This window comes from Anser brachyrhynchus, assembly GCF_964034855.1.
Source record: "Anser brachyrhynchus genome assembly, chromosome: Z".
Taxonomy (NCBI): domain Eukaryota; kingdom Metazoa; phylum Chordata; class Aves; order Anseriformes; family Anatidae; genus Anser; species Anser brachyrhynchus.
This window is the reverse complement of record NC_137697.1, coordinates 6,372,707-6,392,952: the sequence shown is the minus strand read 5'-3', so window position 1 is coordinate 6,392,952 and position 20,246 is coordinate 6,372,707. Positions and strand designations below refer to the sequence as shown.

The 20,246-nt window shown below is 50.5% G+C and overlaps 2 protein-coding genes across 8 annotated transcripts in view; both read right to left on the bottom strand.

Annotated features, from left to right (window-relative positions):
- Positions 1 to 14,923, bottom strand: part of RUSC2 (RUN and SH3 domain containing 2) — a 53,347-nt gene extending 38,424 nt beyond the window's left edge. Inside the window, exon 1 of one of the 4 annotated variants that reach the window (XM_080573403.1) lies at positions 14,805 to 14,923. The gene's annotated coding sequence lies outside the window, so the exon portion shown is untranslated. Of the gene's footprint in view, positions 1 to 8,777; positions 9,173 to 14,804 lie in introns of those variants that run through there. The other 3 variants (XM_080573402.1, XM_080573404.1, XM_080573405.1) reach the window with 3 other exon arrangements.
- A 516-nt stretch (positions 14,924 to 15,439) lies between these two features.
- The window catches only part of LOC308185398 (phospholipid-transporting ATPase ID-like), an 87,388-nt gene continuing 82,581 nt past the window's right edge, over positions 15,440 to 20,246 (bottom strand). For all 4 annotated transcript variants that reach the window (XM_080573410.1, XM_080573409.1, XM_080573408.1 and 1 more), the window contains 2 exons: positions 19,964 to 20,094; positions 15,440 to 18,129 (listed from right to left, as the gene is read on the bottom strand). In XM_080573410.1, the coding sequence (XP_080429536.1) occupies positions 17,908 to 18,129; positions 19,964 to 20,094 (353 nt within the window). In that variant the 3' untranslated portion in view covers positions 15,440 to 17,907. The remainder of the gene's footprint in view (positions 18,130 to 19,963; positions 20,095 to 20,246) is intronic.

Here is a 20,246-nt window from a genome sequence, read left to right as displayed (position 1 = left end):
ATGAAGGTGTTACTGGTTTCACTTCTGTTAAAATCAATTTTCAAAAATGGGAACAATCCTGTCCCTACAGCACAGTTTACCTAAAGCATTTAAACTAATACATTTTCACCATAAACTATGAGTTCCCCACTGCCATGAAGAAAGTCCTAATTTCCCATGTTATATGTTGAAGCTGGTTGGCAGCCACAGTTCTGCTGTATTCATTGCTTCATATTCTGACCGCAAATAAAAACTGTGTACTTCCAGCTAAGCAGCTGAGAAACTGCAGGGCTGAGCTGAATCTGTGCAGCCCTGAGATGGTTCACTGTCTGCACACTAAGCACAACCAGAGACCGCTGGGTACGCAGCAAGCGTTGCTCAAGAAAGGTGGCTGCTTCTGGTTCCCATGGTGTACACCGAAGTGACATTTCCTTCCCTCTGCAGGGGAATCACCCGGCTGACTCCAAGTGAGGGTGGCTGTGCTGCAAACAAGCCTCTGCTCAGAGGCTGTAAATGGGTGGGACATAGCACAGCAAACAGGAAAGGGTCAAACAGGAAAGGAGAAAAACGTCACTCTTGGACACAAGAGAGGCCACATCCAAGAATGGAAAAAGCCTCCTGTTTTAGTACTGAGTCATAAATATTCCAGTTTTCCAAGGCAACAGCAAGTATGAAGATTGCTCTGGATTTCACGCAGAAAACCCACACTCGCCTCCCTCTGCGCATGCCTGCGCACTTCTCTGCCATCGCTGCTCAGAACAACAACAAAAGCCAAGCACAGAGAGCTGTCAGCTCACCACGAAGTGTTCCAGCAGACCTCCCCGCTCTCAAACACTCCCACCTTCACCATGAAACCCAGGCAGCACACAGCTACCAGCTGATTTATTAGAGATGCATGCTATTAATTTTGTTTATACTGCTTTTTTTCCCAAGGTTGTACATTTATCACCCAAACTGAACAAGCTCTGAAGTGATACTTGCCCCAGCTTGCTACGTTTTAGTGCCAAGTAAAGCAATCCTTAGATAACTGGTACTTCTGCAAAGCGCTCTGATTAGAAGAGACCATTGAAGGTACACTCAAAAACCATCCCTCAGCAGCAACACAGCAGCACATGAGTGGCAGATAATAAGACACCAGTGCCACACAGAAGACTGCATGTGTTCATGGACACCCGCATCCCAGTAGGCGCTTAGAAAAGCTGCAAAGAGGAGAGGAAACAAAACAGTTAAGGAAGAGCCATTGAAAACGTCTGCTAAAAAGCCCATGTGTTGCAGGCTTGTATCTAAATCCTGGAGACTCAGTCCACCTCTTGGGCATTTAACCTGCTGGCTCTGAAATGGAGTGGTCGTCTCTTAATCTTCATCTGTACCATCTGTTAGCTGAAGGGAAAAGGTCTGTACATAAACAGCAAATGGACATAAATTATAATCATTACTATGACACCTCACATTGCACAGACTGCACATCCTCACCCATGATCATCATGCATGACCTGCTCATTCAGAAGGGATTTGTGGTTACCATAGATCACAGGCTAAACTTGAGTAATAGTGGCATTTTTCTTTGAAGCAGACAAACAATAAGTCCGGCTGTGTGAACAGGCATGCCATACGCAAGACATGGAGTAATTCTTCCTCTCTACCCAACATTGGTACGTGCCCCAGCTTTCCACCAGCCTGGCAAAAATATAGACAAACTGGTGACAGTTCAAAGACAGCAACAAAAAACAGAAAGGAATAAATTACAAAGCAATTGGGTTAGCTGTCTGTAGAAAACCAGGGGGTACATTAAAGCAGTTCTGAAATGCATAAAAGGCTGCTGCCAAAAACAAGTTAATAAGCCATTCTCCACATCCCAGGGCAACAGGAATAGGCTGCCTGACAGGCAGCAAGGGAAGTTTAGGTTAAGCATCAGGTATGACACATAAAACATTCATTATTCCACCAAAAAAACACAGCACTCAGGAGATAAGACTGGTTTTCTTCATACTATGCATGGTTCTGTCTGTCTCAGAAGATCTTTGCTTTACTTATTTAGAGGTAGGCATTCATGTTGGTTTTCAGAAGCCCTTAGTGTGAGAAATTGCAAAGGGTTTTTTTTGGTCTGGGTTTGCTGACAAAGAAATGCCCAGCTCAGGATCCTGGCCAACTTTGTGTGCCACAGCATCAGGGGAAACTGAAGAAGGGAAGGGGCTGGACTGTAAAGACATGGGATGCAGCAATGATGTCCCAGTCCCTGGGAGTTTCTCGAGAGAGATGAAATGAAGAAACATGAGGAATGGCATAGTCTGAGTAAACTATGCCTGGGTTAGAAAGATGTAATTGCATGACTTCTGGAGGTCTTATTCTCATATGATTTCTGTTTGACTCAGAGGACCAGGCAGCCTCTAATGCAGGATTAAAAGCCTAGAGCGGTTTATTCAGGTAGAATACTTGGAGAAAGAGAAATATGCTTCAGGAAAGATACAGCAAGCCTACAGGTGAAGACTGAGAGTGGAGAAGCATCCCATGCCAGCTGATCCAATATCTATTAAAAACATACTCGAGTTTGTTTTTTCTAAATGGAATATGTTCAATAACAGCTTTCAGCCAGTGGATTCATCCTTGTTTCACCCACCACAGTGAAGAGACATTGCTCATAAATTTGGTCTTGTTGAAGGTGACCCTTGGCCACAGCTGATAACCCTCCTAACTTTCTCTTTGGTGATTATGACTTCTTCCCATCTAATAGGGCAGGCTGTACCGGACTGTCACTCAGCTGCACTGTAGGTCTCCGTGTCAGGTCAGACCATGATTAAACAACCCTTTGGCTTTAAGTGCTTACAGGTGTATGCTTAATCAGGACAAAGTCTAATCTGCAGCATCTAGCTGCAGTGTGGCCAGTTGTGCAAGGTCTGCCTCCTCTGCAGGCACGCTCCACCCAGCAGGCAGCCATCCTTGTGCAGACAGGCACACGAGCGCACAGAGCCAGACCTGGGAAGTATGTGTCCATGCACTGTGCGCAGCAGTTTTGCTCAGGATGGAAAAAGACCCACGGTGAAGGAAATGCTATAGAGATAAAGGGGATTCATGCGTGGGAGGAAATCCTGACGTGCTCTTTAAAATAGAAAGCAAAAGCTGGTAGGGGCAAAGCCTGGGCTCACACAGTGCCCGTAACCTGGTGCCAGTGACAAAGCAGGTCACAGGAGACTCCTGACAAACTCATCGAGTTTAGACTGCAGTGGACAGACTGAAATAGGGCTCTACCCTCAGGTGAGGTAGACTAAAGAGACGGCGCATGATGCTCTGTGATGCTCCCTGCGGAGATATCTAAGCGCTTCAGGAACTGCTGGAAACTGTCGTGTGGTGCTCTGGCACCGCACAGAAACACATCAGCAAACAGCCAGCAAAGAGGTGCTTCAAGATGGCAAACAAGGTCTTGTGTCCCCAGACACATTCCAGCCATGGGAACAATAGCATACCAGGGTGGAAAGAGCGCTGAAAGTGCCCTCAGGAGCTCCATAATGATAATACACGGTGCCTTGGCTCAGACCTAATAATAAACAGCAATGATGATGACTCAGAGACCTCATATGTTGGCTGGACATGGGAGAGGAGCAGGAAGGAGCAGAGGAATAGAAGAGAAGGATGCCCCTGATTGAAGGTTTGCAGATTGAAGGTGAGCAGGTTATTCTGCCTCACAATACCTGGAAAAAAAAAAAACAGAAAGAAAAAAAAGAGGCAGATGCTTTTCATCTCTGTAATATTTTTCCACCTCTGGACAATTCTGAAGTCTGTACTTTCAGTGCACTCCATTGAATGCAACACTTAAGAAAGCATTCCAACCAGTGCACAACTTCATCAAGAGCCTTTCAACACATAGCAAGGAAAAGAGAAGCCCAGCTAAATAGCCAGAAGGGGAGGAGAGCAGGTGAGAGCTGGGCACAGTAGATAAGACAGCCAAAGCCAAACCACAAGCAGCTGCTGTGCTCTCACTAATTCTCAGTGCAACGGCTGGAGAAAACTCCTGGCCACCATGTTCTGGCAGGACCCTTCCTCCATCCCTGGGGACACCTGCCAGGATTAGTATTCCCACATCAGAAGAGGTGAAGCATGGAGTGACAAGCAGCAGTTGTGACCTTTTCAGCAGTTTTTGCACGCCCGCTGCTTTCACAGCAATTTTCCATATTGGCTTAAAATAAATCCAGTCCTTCAGAAAGTAATGTATTTAGAGATTGCAGAAGTATCTGGCTCTTCCTCTTCAAAGTCAAAACTAGCACAGATGTATCTGGAGATACAAATACGGAGGCCAAAGAGCTATCGGGAGGGATTAATGCCATAGTTCTGTTTCAGACACCGAAACAGAAGTGTGGTCTCCCTGCCCATGACACCACTGCCTTCAAATCAGAGCAGATAGGTGAGACCAAGCACTGCCCCAGGCCTGCAGCCAGGCGATGTTTCAGCTCTTTTCCTCTTCTCCCATGCAGAAGGCTCCACATATTAAGCCACATCACATCATTATTATTAGACCAGCAGAGCTACAACACCTGTCTACAAGACCGAGCATCTCTGTCTTCTGATGGGGCTCCCTGGAGCACGAGCCCTCCAAGATGCATTTCTATGAGCTCCAGACTCCATACACAAGGATGCAGTGGGGTCTGCTGCTCTGGCCCACGTGGCCTGAAAACAAGAAAGGAACTGATGCTCCAGCAGCCTGAGAGTGGGAGAATTACATACCTAGCACAGGATTTGAGCATCAACAGGCAAAACCCAGCCCGAGGGTAACAAACTGCAGCTCTCATCTCCCCAGTGGGACAAGGCAGCCTGCACAGGTTACACAGCCCCAGGAGCACAGCTCCCCAGCATCCCTGCAGTCTCTGCAGGGGGGTCTGGTTTCCAGTTACAGGCACCAACCAGCCCATCAAAAGGGCAAAATTTTGCAATTATTTTTTGTGGTTATATGGATAACAAGGATGTCCAGAGCTATAGACGTTAATTCAACATACAGACATAATTCAACATAATTTAATATGCCTTCCACAACTATACCAATCTCCAGCTCAGGATAAACCTAACGTAGGTCCAGAACGTCTACATATGCCATTGCTGTGGCACAAGACATTGGAGGAGCAGCTAGATCTGGCCAGTGGCAGGGAGCTGGCAGCAGGTTAAAGCCCAGGTTAACCCCTCCTGGCATTTCCTGGCATTGTCCCTCCCATTAGACCCAGAGATAATGCACAGGACATGCAGGGAAAGCCCAGTAGCAAATAGCCTAATTAGAAGTGCAAGTCTCACATCCTCTTGGGGAACAGCAGATCTGCTGAAGGTCAGCATCCTCTCTGGTCAGTGGGGCAGTGAGGTCAGGGAAGCAGCAAGACCCCCTCTGCTGCACCCACCCAGGAGCCAGGGCTCTCTATGAAGAGCCCCAAAACACCATCCCTGAACCGACGCCAGTGTTTGGGCAGGGCTTAGCGTTATTTTTAACACTTGTGCACATACCTCTTTGGATGAATCCTGGGAAAAGCTTGTCACCAAAATAGTATGCTGTGGGCACTATTTATACACCCACTGGCAGCACAGCAGGGTGCGCTAAGGAGGGAAGGCTGGAAGACCCCCCCACACACACACACTTCCCTCCTCAATGCTTAGGAACTGGGGATGCAGGGGGCCCTAAAACAGGTTTTGTTACTTGGGTCAGTCCTCAGAAGGGAAGCATCACCTGCAGAAGGCCCCCAGGGACAACAGCAGCCTCAGGCCTTTCCATAGCAAAGCATGTCACCCTTGGGGACTGAAGGAAAAAGAAGATACTCTTTTGAGACTATTCAGAGAAAGGAGTCTCTTCCCTTGTCTAATTTGATGGGGTTATTCTAGAAGAATAACTTCTCTCATGCCATTTCCATGCCTACTGAAATTCCTTGTTTTTTGCCTTCCGTGAGTCTCTTCTCCCTCTGCCCTTCTGCCAGGACACATCCAGACTGCTCCCTGCTTCCAAAGAGACCCTACTGTCACCCGGAGAAGCAGGTGACACGACTTGTAGAAAATGCACAGGGTGCTGCACATGAACAGGGAAGAGAGACAGGCTCTGGGGTATCAGAGCACTATGATGGAGCAGAAAGGGAGACAGGGTTTGATTTTCCAGTGTATAGGTAAAAACAAGATGGATGTATGCATTTTGTTCCCGTGAAGCAGCATACTGCCTGGTCATCGGAGCCACAGCAGAATGCAGCATCAAACCAGATACGCACTACTCCTTGAAGCACTCTCTCCAGGTGGGACAGGACTGATCACACCCCTTTTAGCAGAACAACTGGAAGGGATCAGCTCCTACCTTGCCAGATACAATCTCCCCAGATGGCGGGCTCAGCTTGCTGTGGCTGGGAGTCGGGCACAGCAGCAACTGCATGAGAGCAGCAGGAGGAACACAGCCCGCAGAGCCAGCGATCATCCAAAGCGAACCCAGCTTGTCCCCGCGCTGTCTTGGGGATCAGTGAGCCTGGCTGGGGGGAAACTCCGCAGGCAGCCCCCCCTGTTGCTGCAGGATGGCGGGGAAAGATGACAGGGCGCTTCTTCCAGAGGGGAGCAGGCTCAGGGATTCCTCCAGCCCCCAGTCACCTGCCTCTCCTAGGGGACAGCGGTGCCAGGGTGCTCGTCTCGCTCCCTGAGCGTGTGGGCAGGAGAGATGAGTGAGGGCTGCGGGCTGCTGGCCATGCAAGAGCCGGATTGCTAATGAAAGCCCCAGTGTAAATACAGATGCCCTCTGGAGAGGACTATGGCTGCAATGCGGCTCGTGTTACAGAGAGCCATTTAGAGCAAGCTCAGAAAGAAGGCGGTGTGATGGGACTGTGCCGCCGACTCCACCGCCTGCCTGCTCCTGCAGCGGGGTGGGAGGGCAGCTGTTGGACGTGGGGACGCCCAGCTCCATGCTCCTACAAATCCAGGCACAGCAACCACTAGCAGTAATGCAGACCCGTGCAGTTTTCCACCCTACACCCAACAGGAGATACTCCAGCCCCACACCTCCTCTGGCACACGCTGCTCCTGCGTCTCATCACGGCTGGGAAGAAAAACATTGCTCCATCCGTGTGTGTGTGAGACCAGCTCGTGGGGCAGCAGTCCGCCCTCACCGTCCATCTCCCCATGCACAGGGATTTACCATCAGGTCACTGGGATTTACCATCTCTCCCCAGTTCACTGCCTCTGGCACCTCCTGTTAGGATTCTTCTTTTCTCTCCCACTTCAGGGTAATTTATCAACTGGATTGCAGCTTGGACCAGATAAGGAAGATGGGGAGGATAGGGACCAGCTCAGCAAAGAAGCAGTGTGTCAAGGGGTTTGGGGGCTTTGCTTTTTGCCCCCACAGCTGGAACCAGCAGTAGAGAGGTTTAGCAGGTTTCAGCTACCACCCACTAAAAGACCTCCGCAAGAGGCTGAGAAGGAACTGTTTCAGGGTGCATACCACAGCGGGCACAGCCTATTTTCACTATGCCTGATGCCAGACAGGCATACAGCTCCCATCAGCGACCTCTGGGAGCCACCAGTGACAAAGAACAGGGAGCCCATAGAGTTTGGTAGCAACTGATGTGTATACTGTAGAAGCTGGGGAGATCTCCTCTGAAAAAATACCATCTAGCCTCAAAAGAGAAAGATTGAAAACGGCTGACTTAGGTCAATCACATCGGTGAATACTGTTAACCTAGCTTTAAGGAGGGCACAGGGACCCCAGTGTAACAGGTCTATGTCCTGGTGATGCCTACAAGCATGGCGCAGCTAGCCAGGCATTAAGCCAGCCCGAAATGCTCCCTATTGATGAGAGCAGCATGGCTGCATCACCTGTTGTCTCCTGTCCCCAGAAAACAAGGGAAGGACAGTTGTTGGGGTTAAAACTCCTTGCTCTGCACCTGCTGATATCCCTTCTCCAGGCTACAGTGAGCAAGGTGCTTTGTGCTTTTCCCCTCCATGGTGCAGTCTCCACCACGGCACAGCCCAGCTATGCTTGGGATGGGATGCTCTCCTAGCTCTGGGATGCTCTTGCACAAAAATAAAGGGAAAACTTCACAGTGTAACAACAGTAAATCTGGTGCCAGGTGCCAATCCCCAAGTCTGTCTGAAACAAAATGAAGACAGGACCGCGTTTCCAAGGACCTGTTCATCAACAGGGGCTCCACAGAGAGGCTGCCTCTCCAAACATGATGAGCCTTCATGATTTATTCCTGCACAGTGACAGACTGGTTCACTGCTAAGCAAGACAACACTGAAGCCATGTCTTCAACCAAGCAGCATCTGCAGCCAAATTGGTCTCAGCCAGGGAATGGCTAACCTCTGGATAGTCCCAAACAGTTTTAAAACCATTCACAACAACCCAAGCTCAAATAAAGCAGCTGAGAGTGTTTAGATCAAAGCTGGAATAAGGCTTACGGCATCGGCAGCAACTACAGTCCTGCTGAGGCACAAGTGAGAGCCCTGCGGCATCCACAGCCTGCCACGAGCACTGACCTTGGCTGGGGAACGCTGGCAGCAAGCTCTCCCCTTTGCCTTCAGGGAAGTGATACCCATGGAAGATGTGGTTTAGGCATCTGCACAGCCTGGCCTCATCTTGCTTTAGAAGCTGCTCCTCCCTACGAGCACTGCTCCACCTTGGTCTGACCCGCTGCCCGCAGTCGCTGGAGGAATCCAGACAGTACTGGAGAGGACAGGCACGGTCAGCATCGCTCCGTGGGAGTTTACTTTCCCAGCTCCAGCTGCGTAAGACCTCAAGCAGACCACTACCCTGTCCCATACCTCAGTTTCCCCACCTGTGAAACAAGCACCATAACACTTACCAAGCTTCTGCAGCTGTTGTGAAGTTAAGTTCATTACGGGACGCTTGCAGCCTGGAAATAGTTACAAGCATTCTGCAAAGCTCATTTTCCACCCCTAAAGCAGGCTCCTTGTGGCTGTCCCAGGCACGCACACCACTGCTCTCAGCTTCCTTCGCCCTCACCAAGGCATGTAGGCAGCAAAGATCCCCATCGGCCCCGAAAGCAGGAGCTGGGGTGCCTCTCCCAGCTGTGCCCAGGCCATCTGCCAGGCAGGAATGCAGCGCATCAGCTGAGGGCTGGAGGAGAGCTGTCAAGGCAGCGGAAGGGCTGGGGCTGCACCATGCTGGAATTCCAGCAACGCACAAACACCCGCCCGTCCGCCCCAGGAACGACTCCTCCCTGCCCCAGACCAGGCTGAATCACTGGAAATACCAAAACAATGATGAGGTCACGTTCCCCGAGCAAGGAACGAGAGCCAGATATAGAGGCAGGGAGAAGCATGCTAAAAAGGGACTCGATGTACAGGCTGGAGGCTCTGGCAGACAGGCACCTCAGGCATTTGTCTCGTTTAAAAACAGCTTGAGGCTGCCAAGAGGCTTTTTTTTTTTTTTTTCTCTCTCTGCAGGGAGCAGGGAGCTGGGCAACGCTACAGGGACTTTAAACTCTTTATCTGGCCCACTGAAAGAGGCACAAATGTTGGAGTGCACAGATTTGCATTCAGCTCTTTACAAGAATAAGGCAGAAGTAAAATTATTACTCAGTTCCACGTCCAGCATTCCCCAAATCTCCGTCTTGCTGTGATGCCAGACTCAGGCCCCAGCAGTTAAGAATCCACCTGCAACAAGCTGAATGGCAGACAAAAATTGCATGACCATTACTGTCTGGTTGCTTTTGTTACAGCCTCAGCCAGCTTCCACAGAAACAAAACACTGGTTTGGTAAAATTTCAGTGGGGTGAGCAGCAAGTAACAGCAGCTCCTGCTACTGCTCCTAAAAGGAGCATCTCAGGCATTCTGCCATCAGCAAGGCAGTGCATTTCCAGCCCTTCCCAGTTCTCAGTGGAGGGAGGCTGGAGATATTTACTACTGAGATTGTGGAGGAAATTACAACACGGAACTTGGAAAAGATGGAGCAAGCCTGCTCCTTGCCCTTTCTGTAGAGCTAGACATTTGGATGGTTAGAACAAACACCCAGCACTATATGAAGAAGCTCAAAGAATCCAGATTTTGTTCCATCAGGACATAAATTGGATCCTAACCAGAAGCCCAGAGGAGCAGAGATAGGAGCCAACACCTCGCTCCTCTCCTGGCTGGGCAGCAGTGGCTGGCTGAGCTGGTGTGCTCTCTGCAACAGCCACTGCCATGCCTGGCACACTGCTGTGCCTGCACCAGTCTCTTCCACCTGCAAGTGCTTTCAGATTTGCTATCAAAAAAAAAAAAAGTTAGAAAATTTGCAGTGTGAGGTCCCTCCTCCAGGAGGAGGGAAGGAACCAAGGCTGGGACTCAGCAGGCACAGTGCAATGATGGAGTATCAAACCCCGTGCTTGGACATAACTCATTGTGGCATCCTCTGGGAGAAGCATCGCTCCGGGGACATCAGCTCGGCTTGGCTGAGACGCAAGCATTACCACATCCATCCCAGCCCCTTCCGTAGCAAAAGCACTGCTGTGCTGCAGGGCGAACTGAGACCTATGTGGCCCCCCCACGCAAAAGGCTGCGGGTGTTGCTGCCATCACTCCCTCCAGCCAAAGGCACCAGGACTCCCACCACCCCAGCCAGAAATTGCTCCTCCGCCTCTGCCTTCCCTGCAGAGCAGTGACGGAGGAAAGGAGTGACAGGAAAAGGCACAGACAGGCCTTGCCCTTCCTCTGATAAACTGGAGACCATGGTGGAGTGGGGCAGACTGGCTCCCAGCCTGACAGAGGGAGACAGCAGAGGACTGCAGCAGGTGGCACATCACCAGGAAGGCGTTTCTAACAGCCTGTGCTGCCCCATCTCAGTGGGATCCCCCACTGTGGCCTGATGCGGGGAGCTGTGCAGCTTTGCATGGGACAGCCCTGATGGTAACTGCTGCTTCATGCTCTGCTCCGGCCCTCCCAGTCCCTCACCCCGTCGCAGACACCTGACGGACACACCACAGGCTTTGCCAGGCAGAGTCTCAAAGCCGTGGGTGTGGGAGCACAACCGTGACAGCAGCAGGATGGTCACACTCCGCATCACAGACCTACGCTCAGGAAACACCCTTGCACGTATCCTTCGGTGAAGAACTGCGAATTAAGTGTTCAGCAGAAGGCAGGTTGCATGAGGCCAAGCAGAGCTGGGGGAAGCAGCCTCCCTGAACATCTGGCAGGGACAGAGCAAGCATTAAAACTCCTCCCAGACAAGCTTCCCCTGAAGTGCTCCAAGTCGAGCTGGCAAACCCACAGGATCTGATGCCTGGCCTGGCTTCAGCAGAGCTAACCGCAGGAAACAACATCAGGCAGCTACATCTACACATGATAACTTAATTTCATTAATTCCACAGAGATACCCTTGCCACAGCAGCTTGACGGAGTGGGGAAAAGCTGGAGGAAGCACCTCATCTACCCCCCATCCCTGCAAAATTTTGTCTGCAGTCCCAGCAGAGAGACAGAAAGGAGGTTTTAGCAAACCATAAGCCCTGTGAGCGGGCTGGGGTATGACACTGTGCAGCTCACTTGAAAAGAGAGCAGACGTACTGCTCGCTGCACACCTGCTCTGCCAGCCCACTCGATCTGCAGCACAACCCAGCCACTGCAGAGCAAAAAAACACAAGGAGCCAGGCACCCTGCGCAGCCAAAGGTGTCAGACAGCATCTGCTGCCCCAGCAAAAACTGAACCAGAAGCAGAACTGCAGGCGCTGGCAGCAACAAACCAGGCTCACACCTTCTGAATATTAAATGTTCCCTTAACCACAGCCTGCAGGTTGTTGAGGGCTCATTAGCCAGCAGGTAACGAGGCCTCTAGGTGCTGCCAAGCCCCAAGGATGCAAAACCACCACTCAGTGAAAGGCCAGCAGGCAGGGACCTGGCCCAGCAGCATCTCTGAAGCACATCAACCAGGAGACTGTCAGACTCTGTTTCTTAAACAGGAGAGTACAAATTAGTTTTCTAAATACAGACCTGCACTGTGCATGGAATGAATGGCCTGATGGGGGGTAGCACTCTGCTCAAGCTGACACAAAGACTTCAGTTTAAGATTCAGGGCAGCTACTGTCTCCCTGAGTCACCTTGCTCTGCACGCTCCTGGTCCCAGCGCTTGCGGAACAAGACGGCGCTGATCCTCCCCGCCTCGCAGGAGAGACGTAAGGCTCAAAGATCCCAGGATCTCTGTCATAAATCCCAAAGCTAAGGGAGGCAAATAGGGGTTTGTGCAAGAAGCCAGGCTTCTTTTATTAAGTACCTAATACGATGTGGAAGCAGGATGCAGCCAGCAGCAGTACCATTGGTCTTCCCTCGGGACACAGCACTGGGATCAGACAGACATCTGCGGTGCCGTGCGTGGGGTGGCCAGGGGTGACAGCACCTCCAGGTCTGCCCCAGCGTGGCATGCAGGTCGGGGACCACCTGCCCTCATAGTGCAGACCTCCAGCTCTGCAGCACTGCCTTCCTGGGGGCACAGATAGCTGCCCCCGAAGCCAAAACTGACAGAGGTCCTGCCATGAGGCAGCGGTAGGAAGGTTTGTTTTCCTAATTCAGAGGAATCCTGGCCTCGCTCCGATTTCCCGCAGCATCTCGTGCTGCTGGGAGGGCGTGGAAGAGGCCAGGTCCATTTATAGCCCTGGGGTCTGGCAGAGGGCTTGGCTCTGCGCAGAAAGGCTCGGCGCAGCAGCTCCATCCAGCACGAGCAGGGAGATGGGGGGGACGAGACCCACTCCCCTTCACGCTGGGAGCCACAGGAGAGAGGATGCTCCTTCACAGCACCAGCAGGAGAAAAAAAAAATCTACTTCTGGGTGAATTATAAAAAGTAGGACAGCAGCAGGCTAGTTTTGGGAAAACCAAACTGCAGCTGAGCTGCAGCTATGGCCAACGGTGTTCTTCGATCAAGCCTGGTCAGAACGGCTCCGTGCACTTCTTCTGAGCCTGGTAGCATAGCCACTTCAGGAACCCAGTCCAGAGCACCGAAACCTGCTCCTGGGCAGGGGGCTGAGGCTAGAAACTCGCCTTCGCTGGGAGAAATGACAGCTCCCTCACCCCAGCACATTCACAGTGGCCAAAATATCAGCAGGTGCAGATAAAGCCCTTACCAGGCTCATGGAGAAGCCCCTGAGGGCATCAGTTTAAAGCATGCACAGACTTATGCTATGATGACTGCAGCTCCTTCCCACATCATCAGACATGAGGCAGCAAGAGACAAGAAGTATTTATTTACCTAATACCTCGACTTCATCCAGGCACACAGGAACTCTGGGTGCTGGGTACCCTAGATGGATGGATGCACAGGAACGTGGCCTGACCGGGGGCCTCTGTCCAAAGCACCCAGTCCTGAGGCTGTCTGAAATGGGCAACCCTCTGCCACTAAATTCCGGGTTAAGTCTCCCCAGAGAGGCACCAGCATGGACTGGCGCCAGCGTTCTTCCCATTGCAATAAACAACATGCTTACAAAGTCAGAACAAGAAGATTTATATCTACTCAAAAAGTATGTGTTGAAGGAAAGGTGCATTTTCAAGCTTCATTCTCCCCATGTCCTGTGGTATTAGTTTGCCTGAGTGAGAGCTTTGCTGCAAGTACAGAGCTGGACAACTGTGCGTATTGACAGCAAAGCTCAGAATAATAACCACGAACTGCCCGGGGGATTGCAGAGATGATGTGGACATAAGAAAAGCAAATCTAGGCTAGACAAGGCAGCGAACCATCAGCACAATTGTACAGGCACTGGTGACAGGAGCACCATACAAAACAAATCTGGTCATCTGCATTTAAAAATGATAAACTCAAATGAACAGGTGCATAAAGGGCCTCAGGGAAACAGAAAACCTATCAAACAAGAAGAAACTTAAGAGCCTGGCTTGTTTAGCCTAGCCAAATGTAGGCAGAGAGCGTATAGGATTGCTCTCTAAATATATCACAGGAGACAAACAAAACTGCTGAAGCAAAAGGATAATGCTGGCACAACGAGAGAGTGAATGTGCTGTGAACACATTTAGGCTGAAAATGAGAGGGGAAAAAAAATCAAGCATCTGAAGAGGAAGCCTTCCAGCTTCCAGCTGGCACAGCTGGTTTTAGGATGAGTTTTGTCAGTGCTCTGAAGGGGTTACAGCACACAGCACCTCTGCCCAAAGGTACCCACGAGGTCCATTAAGTGCCCACCCTTGGTCCCAGCTGGGAATTAGCAGGGGTCACTATTCAGAGGGCTCCCTTCTTGCGACAGTCCTTGCTGAGAATCACACCCCCTAGAGATCTTGGGGCCAGCACGTGGCACTCCCTCACCCTCCCGTGCCATAGGAGCTGCTTATGATTAGTGACTTCCAGGCTACAGGTCAGTGCAAGAGCCTTGTGTGGATGCACACGGACGAGGTGAGAGCTGCCAGGAGCCCAGCAGGAGCTACCTAGAGAACCCTCTAGGTGTTTCACCGATATTTCACTGTGATATTCCACTGTCACATTCTGGGGGAGCAGAGGGGGGAGGAGATGCTCTGCTGTGCCCTCCCCCTCTCTGCTGCTGTATACAAGAAGTAACCGTATCACTCACTGGTCAGCATTAAAGCATTGTCTTTCCTGACCCCAAAACCGTGGGGCAGTGAGAATGTAGGTGCTACAGCAGAAGCTGTGCACAAACCTCTGTGTTACAGAATAATGCATAGAAAAAATAAACAAACAAACAAATAAATAAATAAATGAAACGGGGATTTTTTTTTTTGGAAGGGGTGGGGGGAGGATCTCTCTCTCAAACAGAAGACCTCCAAAAAAGACCAAACGGCCGTCCTCAAGCTCTCCTTTAACCATTACACAACAGCTCGCATCCCCTGCGAGCATCCCCAGCCCCCCGGGGCCCCCCCACGACCTCCCCCCCGGCCCCAGCCCCGCTCACCCAGCCGGTGCCGCTCCGCTGTTTGCAGCCGGGCGCCGAGGCGGGGCCTCGCTGCTGTCCGCCCCCCTCGGCCCCCCCAGCCGTGACCGCCCCCGGGGCAGCTCCGGGGGGAGGCTCCGTCCCGGGGATCCTTGCCCGAAAGGTTGGGGCTGCCGCAGGGTGAAGCAAGCGGCAGAAAGAGACCCCCCTCCCCCCCTCCCCTGCGATCGCGTTCAGCTGCTTTGGTTATTTGTAAGAGTGCAAAATTGCGAGAGCGTCCTGCTCGGAGAAAATCCGGCTGCAGAAGGAGATCGAATCTGGCCTGTGCGGCCGCAGTGGCAGCAGAAGCTCAGAAAAACATCTACGATAAGACCTCTGATAAGAGCACCCTTGCAGGATAGCAGAGAAGTTCGGGAAGAGCAGCTCCAGCACGACCACCGCCCGCAGGGCTTTTCCTAGCGTCTTGCTGCTCTTAGTAGTCCCCTGCAGCTTCCTTGCTTTCCCGATTGTTCCCCGAGTCAGGACACCACATTAAAAGCACTGTTATCTCAGATCCGTCCTCCCAGAGCCCATCCCGCCACTTAGCAGACCCAGGAACAACCTAACTGGATGGTTATAAACACTTCTGATCAATTAGCAGGCTGGCAACAAATCAATCATCCCAATATTCTCTTTTTATTTAAAAAAAAATATTTTACAAAATCAGGAGTGATGTAGGACAAACATCACTGCCAGCTGATATGTCTCAAATGTCGATCTGGTCAAAGCCACTGAAATAGTTGTAGCTGGAACAAGTTCCCCAACAGATCCATCAGCCCCTGCACGTCCTCTGCAGCCTTTGCAAATCCCCTTTAGCCAGAAGGTGCTTTGTATGTAAACCTTGTGACAAGAGTGACACAGTCTCAGAGTTTCCTCGCTCTCAACAAAAGCTCTGCCTCTGCTGATCAGCATTAAAAGCTGCTGCATGACATGCTGGGAACAGCTTTGATAGGGCTCTCAGTCCACACGCCAGGCTGGGTGTTGCAGGGATGTCTGCTTACCTGCACACACTCTCCTCACTCTCCTTTTTCCTCTCACACTGGAGATGCTGACTGTGAAAGACATCATCCTAACCAGAAAGCCATGATTGCTTCTGCAAAGGGAAAGGTGAAGCACCAACTATCACAGCAGTTTCCTCAGGCTCTCACTTTATTTAGATATCCCCTTGCAGGGGAGATAACTGGATTAGAATTTGCTCCTTCCCTCGCAAGCAGCTCCTGCCTGATGAAGTCTGGATCCAGTCCCAGCTCTAGTTTGCACTGCCTATGCTGAAATTCAATACCGCAGTTTGCAAGGAGCCTCCCAGAGCAGCAGGTGCAACAGACTGTTTTTTTTATCTGTGCTGAGTTAAACACAGGGAGATGAAACCTTCTATTAGCGCTGAAACAATTTCATACTGTTGTACTGTAACTGCTGAAACTGGGACCACAGGCAGCAAGGTGTTGTATGCAGACCTGATGAAGTGGGGACATTGCTGGCCTCTTGCCATCATAGATTGCCTCCACTGATAGCTCAGAGACTCAAGGCAGAGTGCTCCCACTAAATACCAGATGGTTAGTGTGCAAAAATTCTAATTCCATACTAGGGAAGAGTCTAAATTTGTATAAAGGAGATGAGAAAATGTAACAGCCAAAGCTGCTTAGTCCTCTGCACAAAAAAAAAAATCCCCATTTAGACAGCTCAGCAGCACTGAGGGACGGATCCTCATGCTGCCACACTGGCCTTCCACCCAGTAACCCTGCTGGTTATGGTACTGGTGTTACAAACCCATGAGAAAATCCCAGCATCTAGAGATCACCACCAATTCACCAGGTCCCTCTGCTGGCAGTCAGGTTGATAGGATTTGGTGGAGCCTTCTGCTCTCTAGAACTTGTGATTGACGGATGAACCTTTCCCAAACAAAATACCAGCCAGCACAGAGAAACTCAGCAGAGGCCCCTGAGCCCTCACTAAGATCCTCTGAAACTTGACCACATCAGGCAGCAGGGTGGGTGAGAGGACAACCAGGTCACGCTTCATCTGTTACTCACAGCACCAGCAGAATAAAGGGCAGGACAACCCATGCCAGCAGTGAAATAGCATCTTAGCCTCTGATATTTCTTGCATGATTTCCATCCAGTCAAACACTGCATGTGCCTCAGTCTGTTATGGTGGGAAGTTCACCTGGTGCTGGAGGCTCACATGAGCCCTAGCCATGATACGGGCTTCTCCGTGCTGGATTTTATGGCTTGATCTATGTGGGTGCCTGAACTCCTTTTGCCCTTCTATTTTAAGTCTAAATGAAATGGCTAGTGCCCAGCTACAAAACCTGAGATGGCTGTGAGGACAAAGGTCTTTTGCAACAAGAGCGGATTTGCATTGCAGACAAGACAGGGCAAACTGATGAATGCCGAGTCCTTGTCCCTCAACCAACTAGGAATGTCTCTGAGCTTGCACTCTTGGCTGCATATGCAGGAAGAGGATGGTTTGGGGCACTGGCCTCCTTTTGAGAAACAGAATTAACTGTTGGATTGGAAGGAGGTTACTTCAAACTCATCCCTTCCAAAGTGCTTCTGTACAAAATAGTTAAAAGGCTACAGAATTGCACGTATTACAGAGACTGTTGATTTGGGGGTTGTGTGGCTGGACCTAAGGCACACCTGGGGTCAATGCTGTCACCCCAGTAATAAGGCCCACAGTGGATTCATGATAGACCCAAAGGCACATGATTGAGAAGGACATTGCCAATTCAGCCTTTTCCGCAGCCTGGACTTCACTTTGCTCTGAGGTATGTAAGGGGAGAAAAAAGTAGCGTTACAAACAAACTCAGGGAGCCTCCCACAGCATAATCTCACACCAGGGAGGCCCTCTGAGATACCACACGGTGTCTTTGCTTCCCCCTGCCCCTCCTTCCCCAGGAGCAGGACACGTCTTTGGAAGAGGAGCTGAGTCCAGAGAGTGCATGTGGGAGAAAGGAAAGGCCCAGGCCCTTGCTTTGGTAGCTCAGAGGACAGAGCTCTGGGCAGCCACGGGCTCGGTGCTTTGCAGGGAGCACAGCCTCCTCTCCCAACAGCCCTTTTTGGTTCGGTTTGGTTGGTTTGGGTTCTTACAGTCCCTTGTGTTTATGTTTGTCACTATTGGGTGAAAATGTTCCCGTTGTAGCAAAAGGTGATTTTGGCCGCATGTTTCTCCCCGACATAATGAGCGCCCCGAAGCCGTGCTGGTGAGAGAAGGCATAGCCGGAGCGGCGCGTGCTGGTCCGACGCAGGCGTCTCTTGGGTGAGGGTGGAGGCGGCCTCTTTTTGGCTTCTTTGATCTTGAGTAGGACCTGAAATCAGAAAATAAGATGGAACAAATGCATCATTGTTCAGAAGCACAGCAAAAGAGGAGCAAAGAAAGGGGGAAAAATGCAGGGGTTCAAAGCCAAAAAATGATTGACAAAGCAGGAGGATGGCAGGATGGGTTGCAGAGCAGAAACCGAACTTGCAGCACAGGGTGGCAGCCTGGTAAAAGGAAAAACAAATCTTATTCTGAAAAGCGTTGCTGGGAGTGTCATCTGTAAGACATGGGTGGAGATGATTTCAGCATATTGTTCCTTACAGCCCTGTGAGGCCTCAGCTGGGGTTTTGCTGCAGCTCTTTTAAACGCTTCAGTCAAGTAATCCAAAATGTGAAAGTCATCACAATGATAGCCAAAAGTCCAGAAAACATGATTTATAAGAAAATGTCAAAACATTGGCTTACTTAATCCAGAAAATAGACTACTACAGGGGAACTCTAATAAATAAAATCTTTTTATGATGAGAATGATGATCGATGGACTCTCTTATCCCTTGGCAGAAGGGAGAAATATGATGCACTTTATTTGCAGGTAGAAGGCTCTCTGTTCCCACATGGCCACCAAGATCTTCTGCTGACAGGCATCTATTCAGAACTGGGCTGTCAGAGGCAGAAGGACAACGCTAAGTGCCAGTGGCTCAGGATAATCCCCAGCTGCCCAGCCTCTGTCCATCGTGCCTGGGACAATGCTGTAGGCACTTGGCTCTCTAATTGTCAAGCCTCTATTTAAGTTCCTCTTATGCTGCCAGCTGGGGATCTCTATACAGTAGGAAACCCAAAAAAACCCTCTCCTGTGACAGTTCATTTCCTGGAGGAAAAAAAAAAAAAAAGTGATTTTGCACTAGAGGTGCTCACCCAATGCATGAAAGATGGCAATCTGGGCCATAGCTACGTCAAGCTTCTACTCAGCTGAAGAGTAAATTCAGCCCATTTTTGCACATCTGAACTTCCTCTGTGCCCTGAGGACTTTCCTACCTAGCGATCTTCTCTAGCAACCCCCTACCCCTCTGCAAGGGCCAAACATTCCCCTTCACTCCTTCTCCAAGAGCCCTGGAGCACCTGGGGAGTTGTGCAGACATCCCAGGGATGACCAAGGCGACCTCTGAGGAGCACGCCTTTGAGGCTCTGCTCAGAGACACTCATGCCTCGCAGCTAAGTGCAGGAAGAGGAAGGAAGCACGAGGTGGCAGCAGCATTTAGGAGATGCTCGTGTTTGAGGGGAAGCCTGGGGAGCTGTGGTGATGCTAGTCTTGTGCAGGGGGTCATTCGCTGTAGTGAGCGGCGCTCTCTGCCCTGTCCATCTCTCCCAGCCTCTCCTTGCCCTGTTGGCCTCACCGTTAAATTCTGGGGCATGGGAGGGCAGCTGGATTCAGAGGGGGCAAATAACCACTGGCTACAAATGAAGTAAATTCTGAAGTCAAAAAATAAAAATAAAAATAAACAGCAAACATGAATGCCTGGGTGGAGGGCAAAGGCTGCGGTCTGCCAGGCTAAAAATTGTGCGGCAGGACTGAAATACACTGCTCCTTTGCCACCAAGCCCCACCACTTAAACCCTGCACCTAAAAATAGTGCTGCTTCCTTGCTCCAGTGCAACCCAATCCACATCTAAATAATCTCTGCTTCAGTACCAGCTGCAGATGGTTTCAGCTATGCCAAAACCCAAATTCAGTCCTCCTTCTCAAGGGACTAGAAGCCAGACGGACGGCAGCACTTGCACCTGCAGGAACATACACTCTGAGCAATGCAAGGCCCCTGCAGTATGGCTCCGCAGTAAGCCTAGCTGGTAGTAAGAGGGCTTCTGGTTTACTGAAACATCTCCTTACTTTGTCACTGGCAGTTGGCTTTAGCTGAGCTTTCAGGAATCGAAAGCCAACCACAGGCAGCACACAGAGGGCGATGCTGAGGAAGATTGCTAGCCACACGTTGGGTTGGCTGAGGGTGTTTCGAGCTGTACCTGAAAAACAAACACACGATTAAAAACGTAGGAGTAGTGCCTCTCACCATCATTCTTTTTAACATCATAATTCAATCACTATGACTCCAAAGTACTTGGCAAACGGACCAAAATATAAAGTAGACATCTTCTCCAACAGTGATATCAACTTG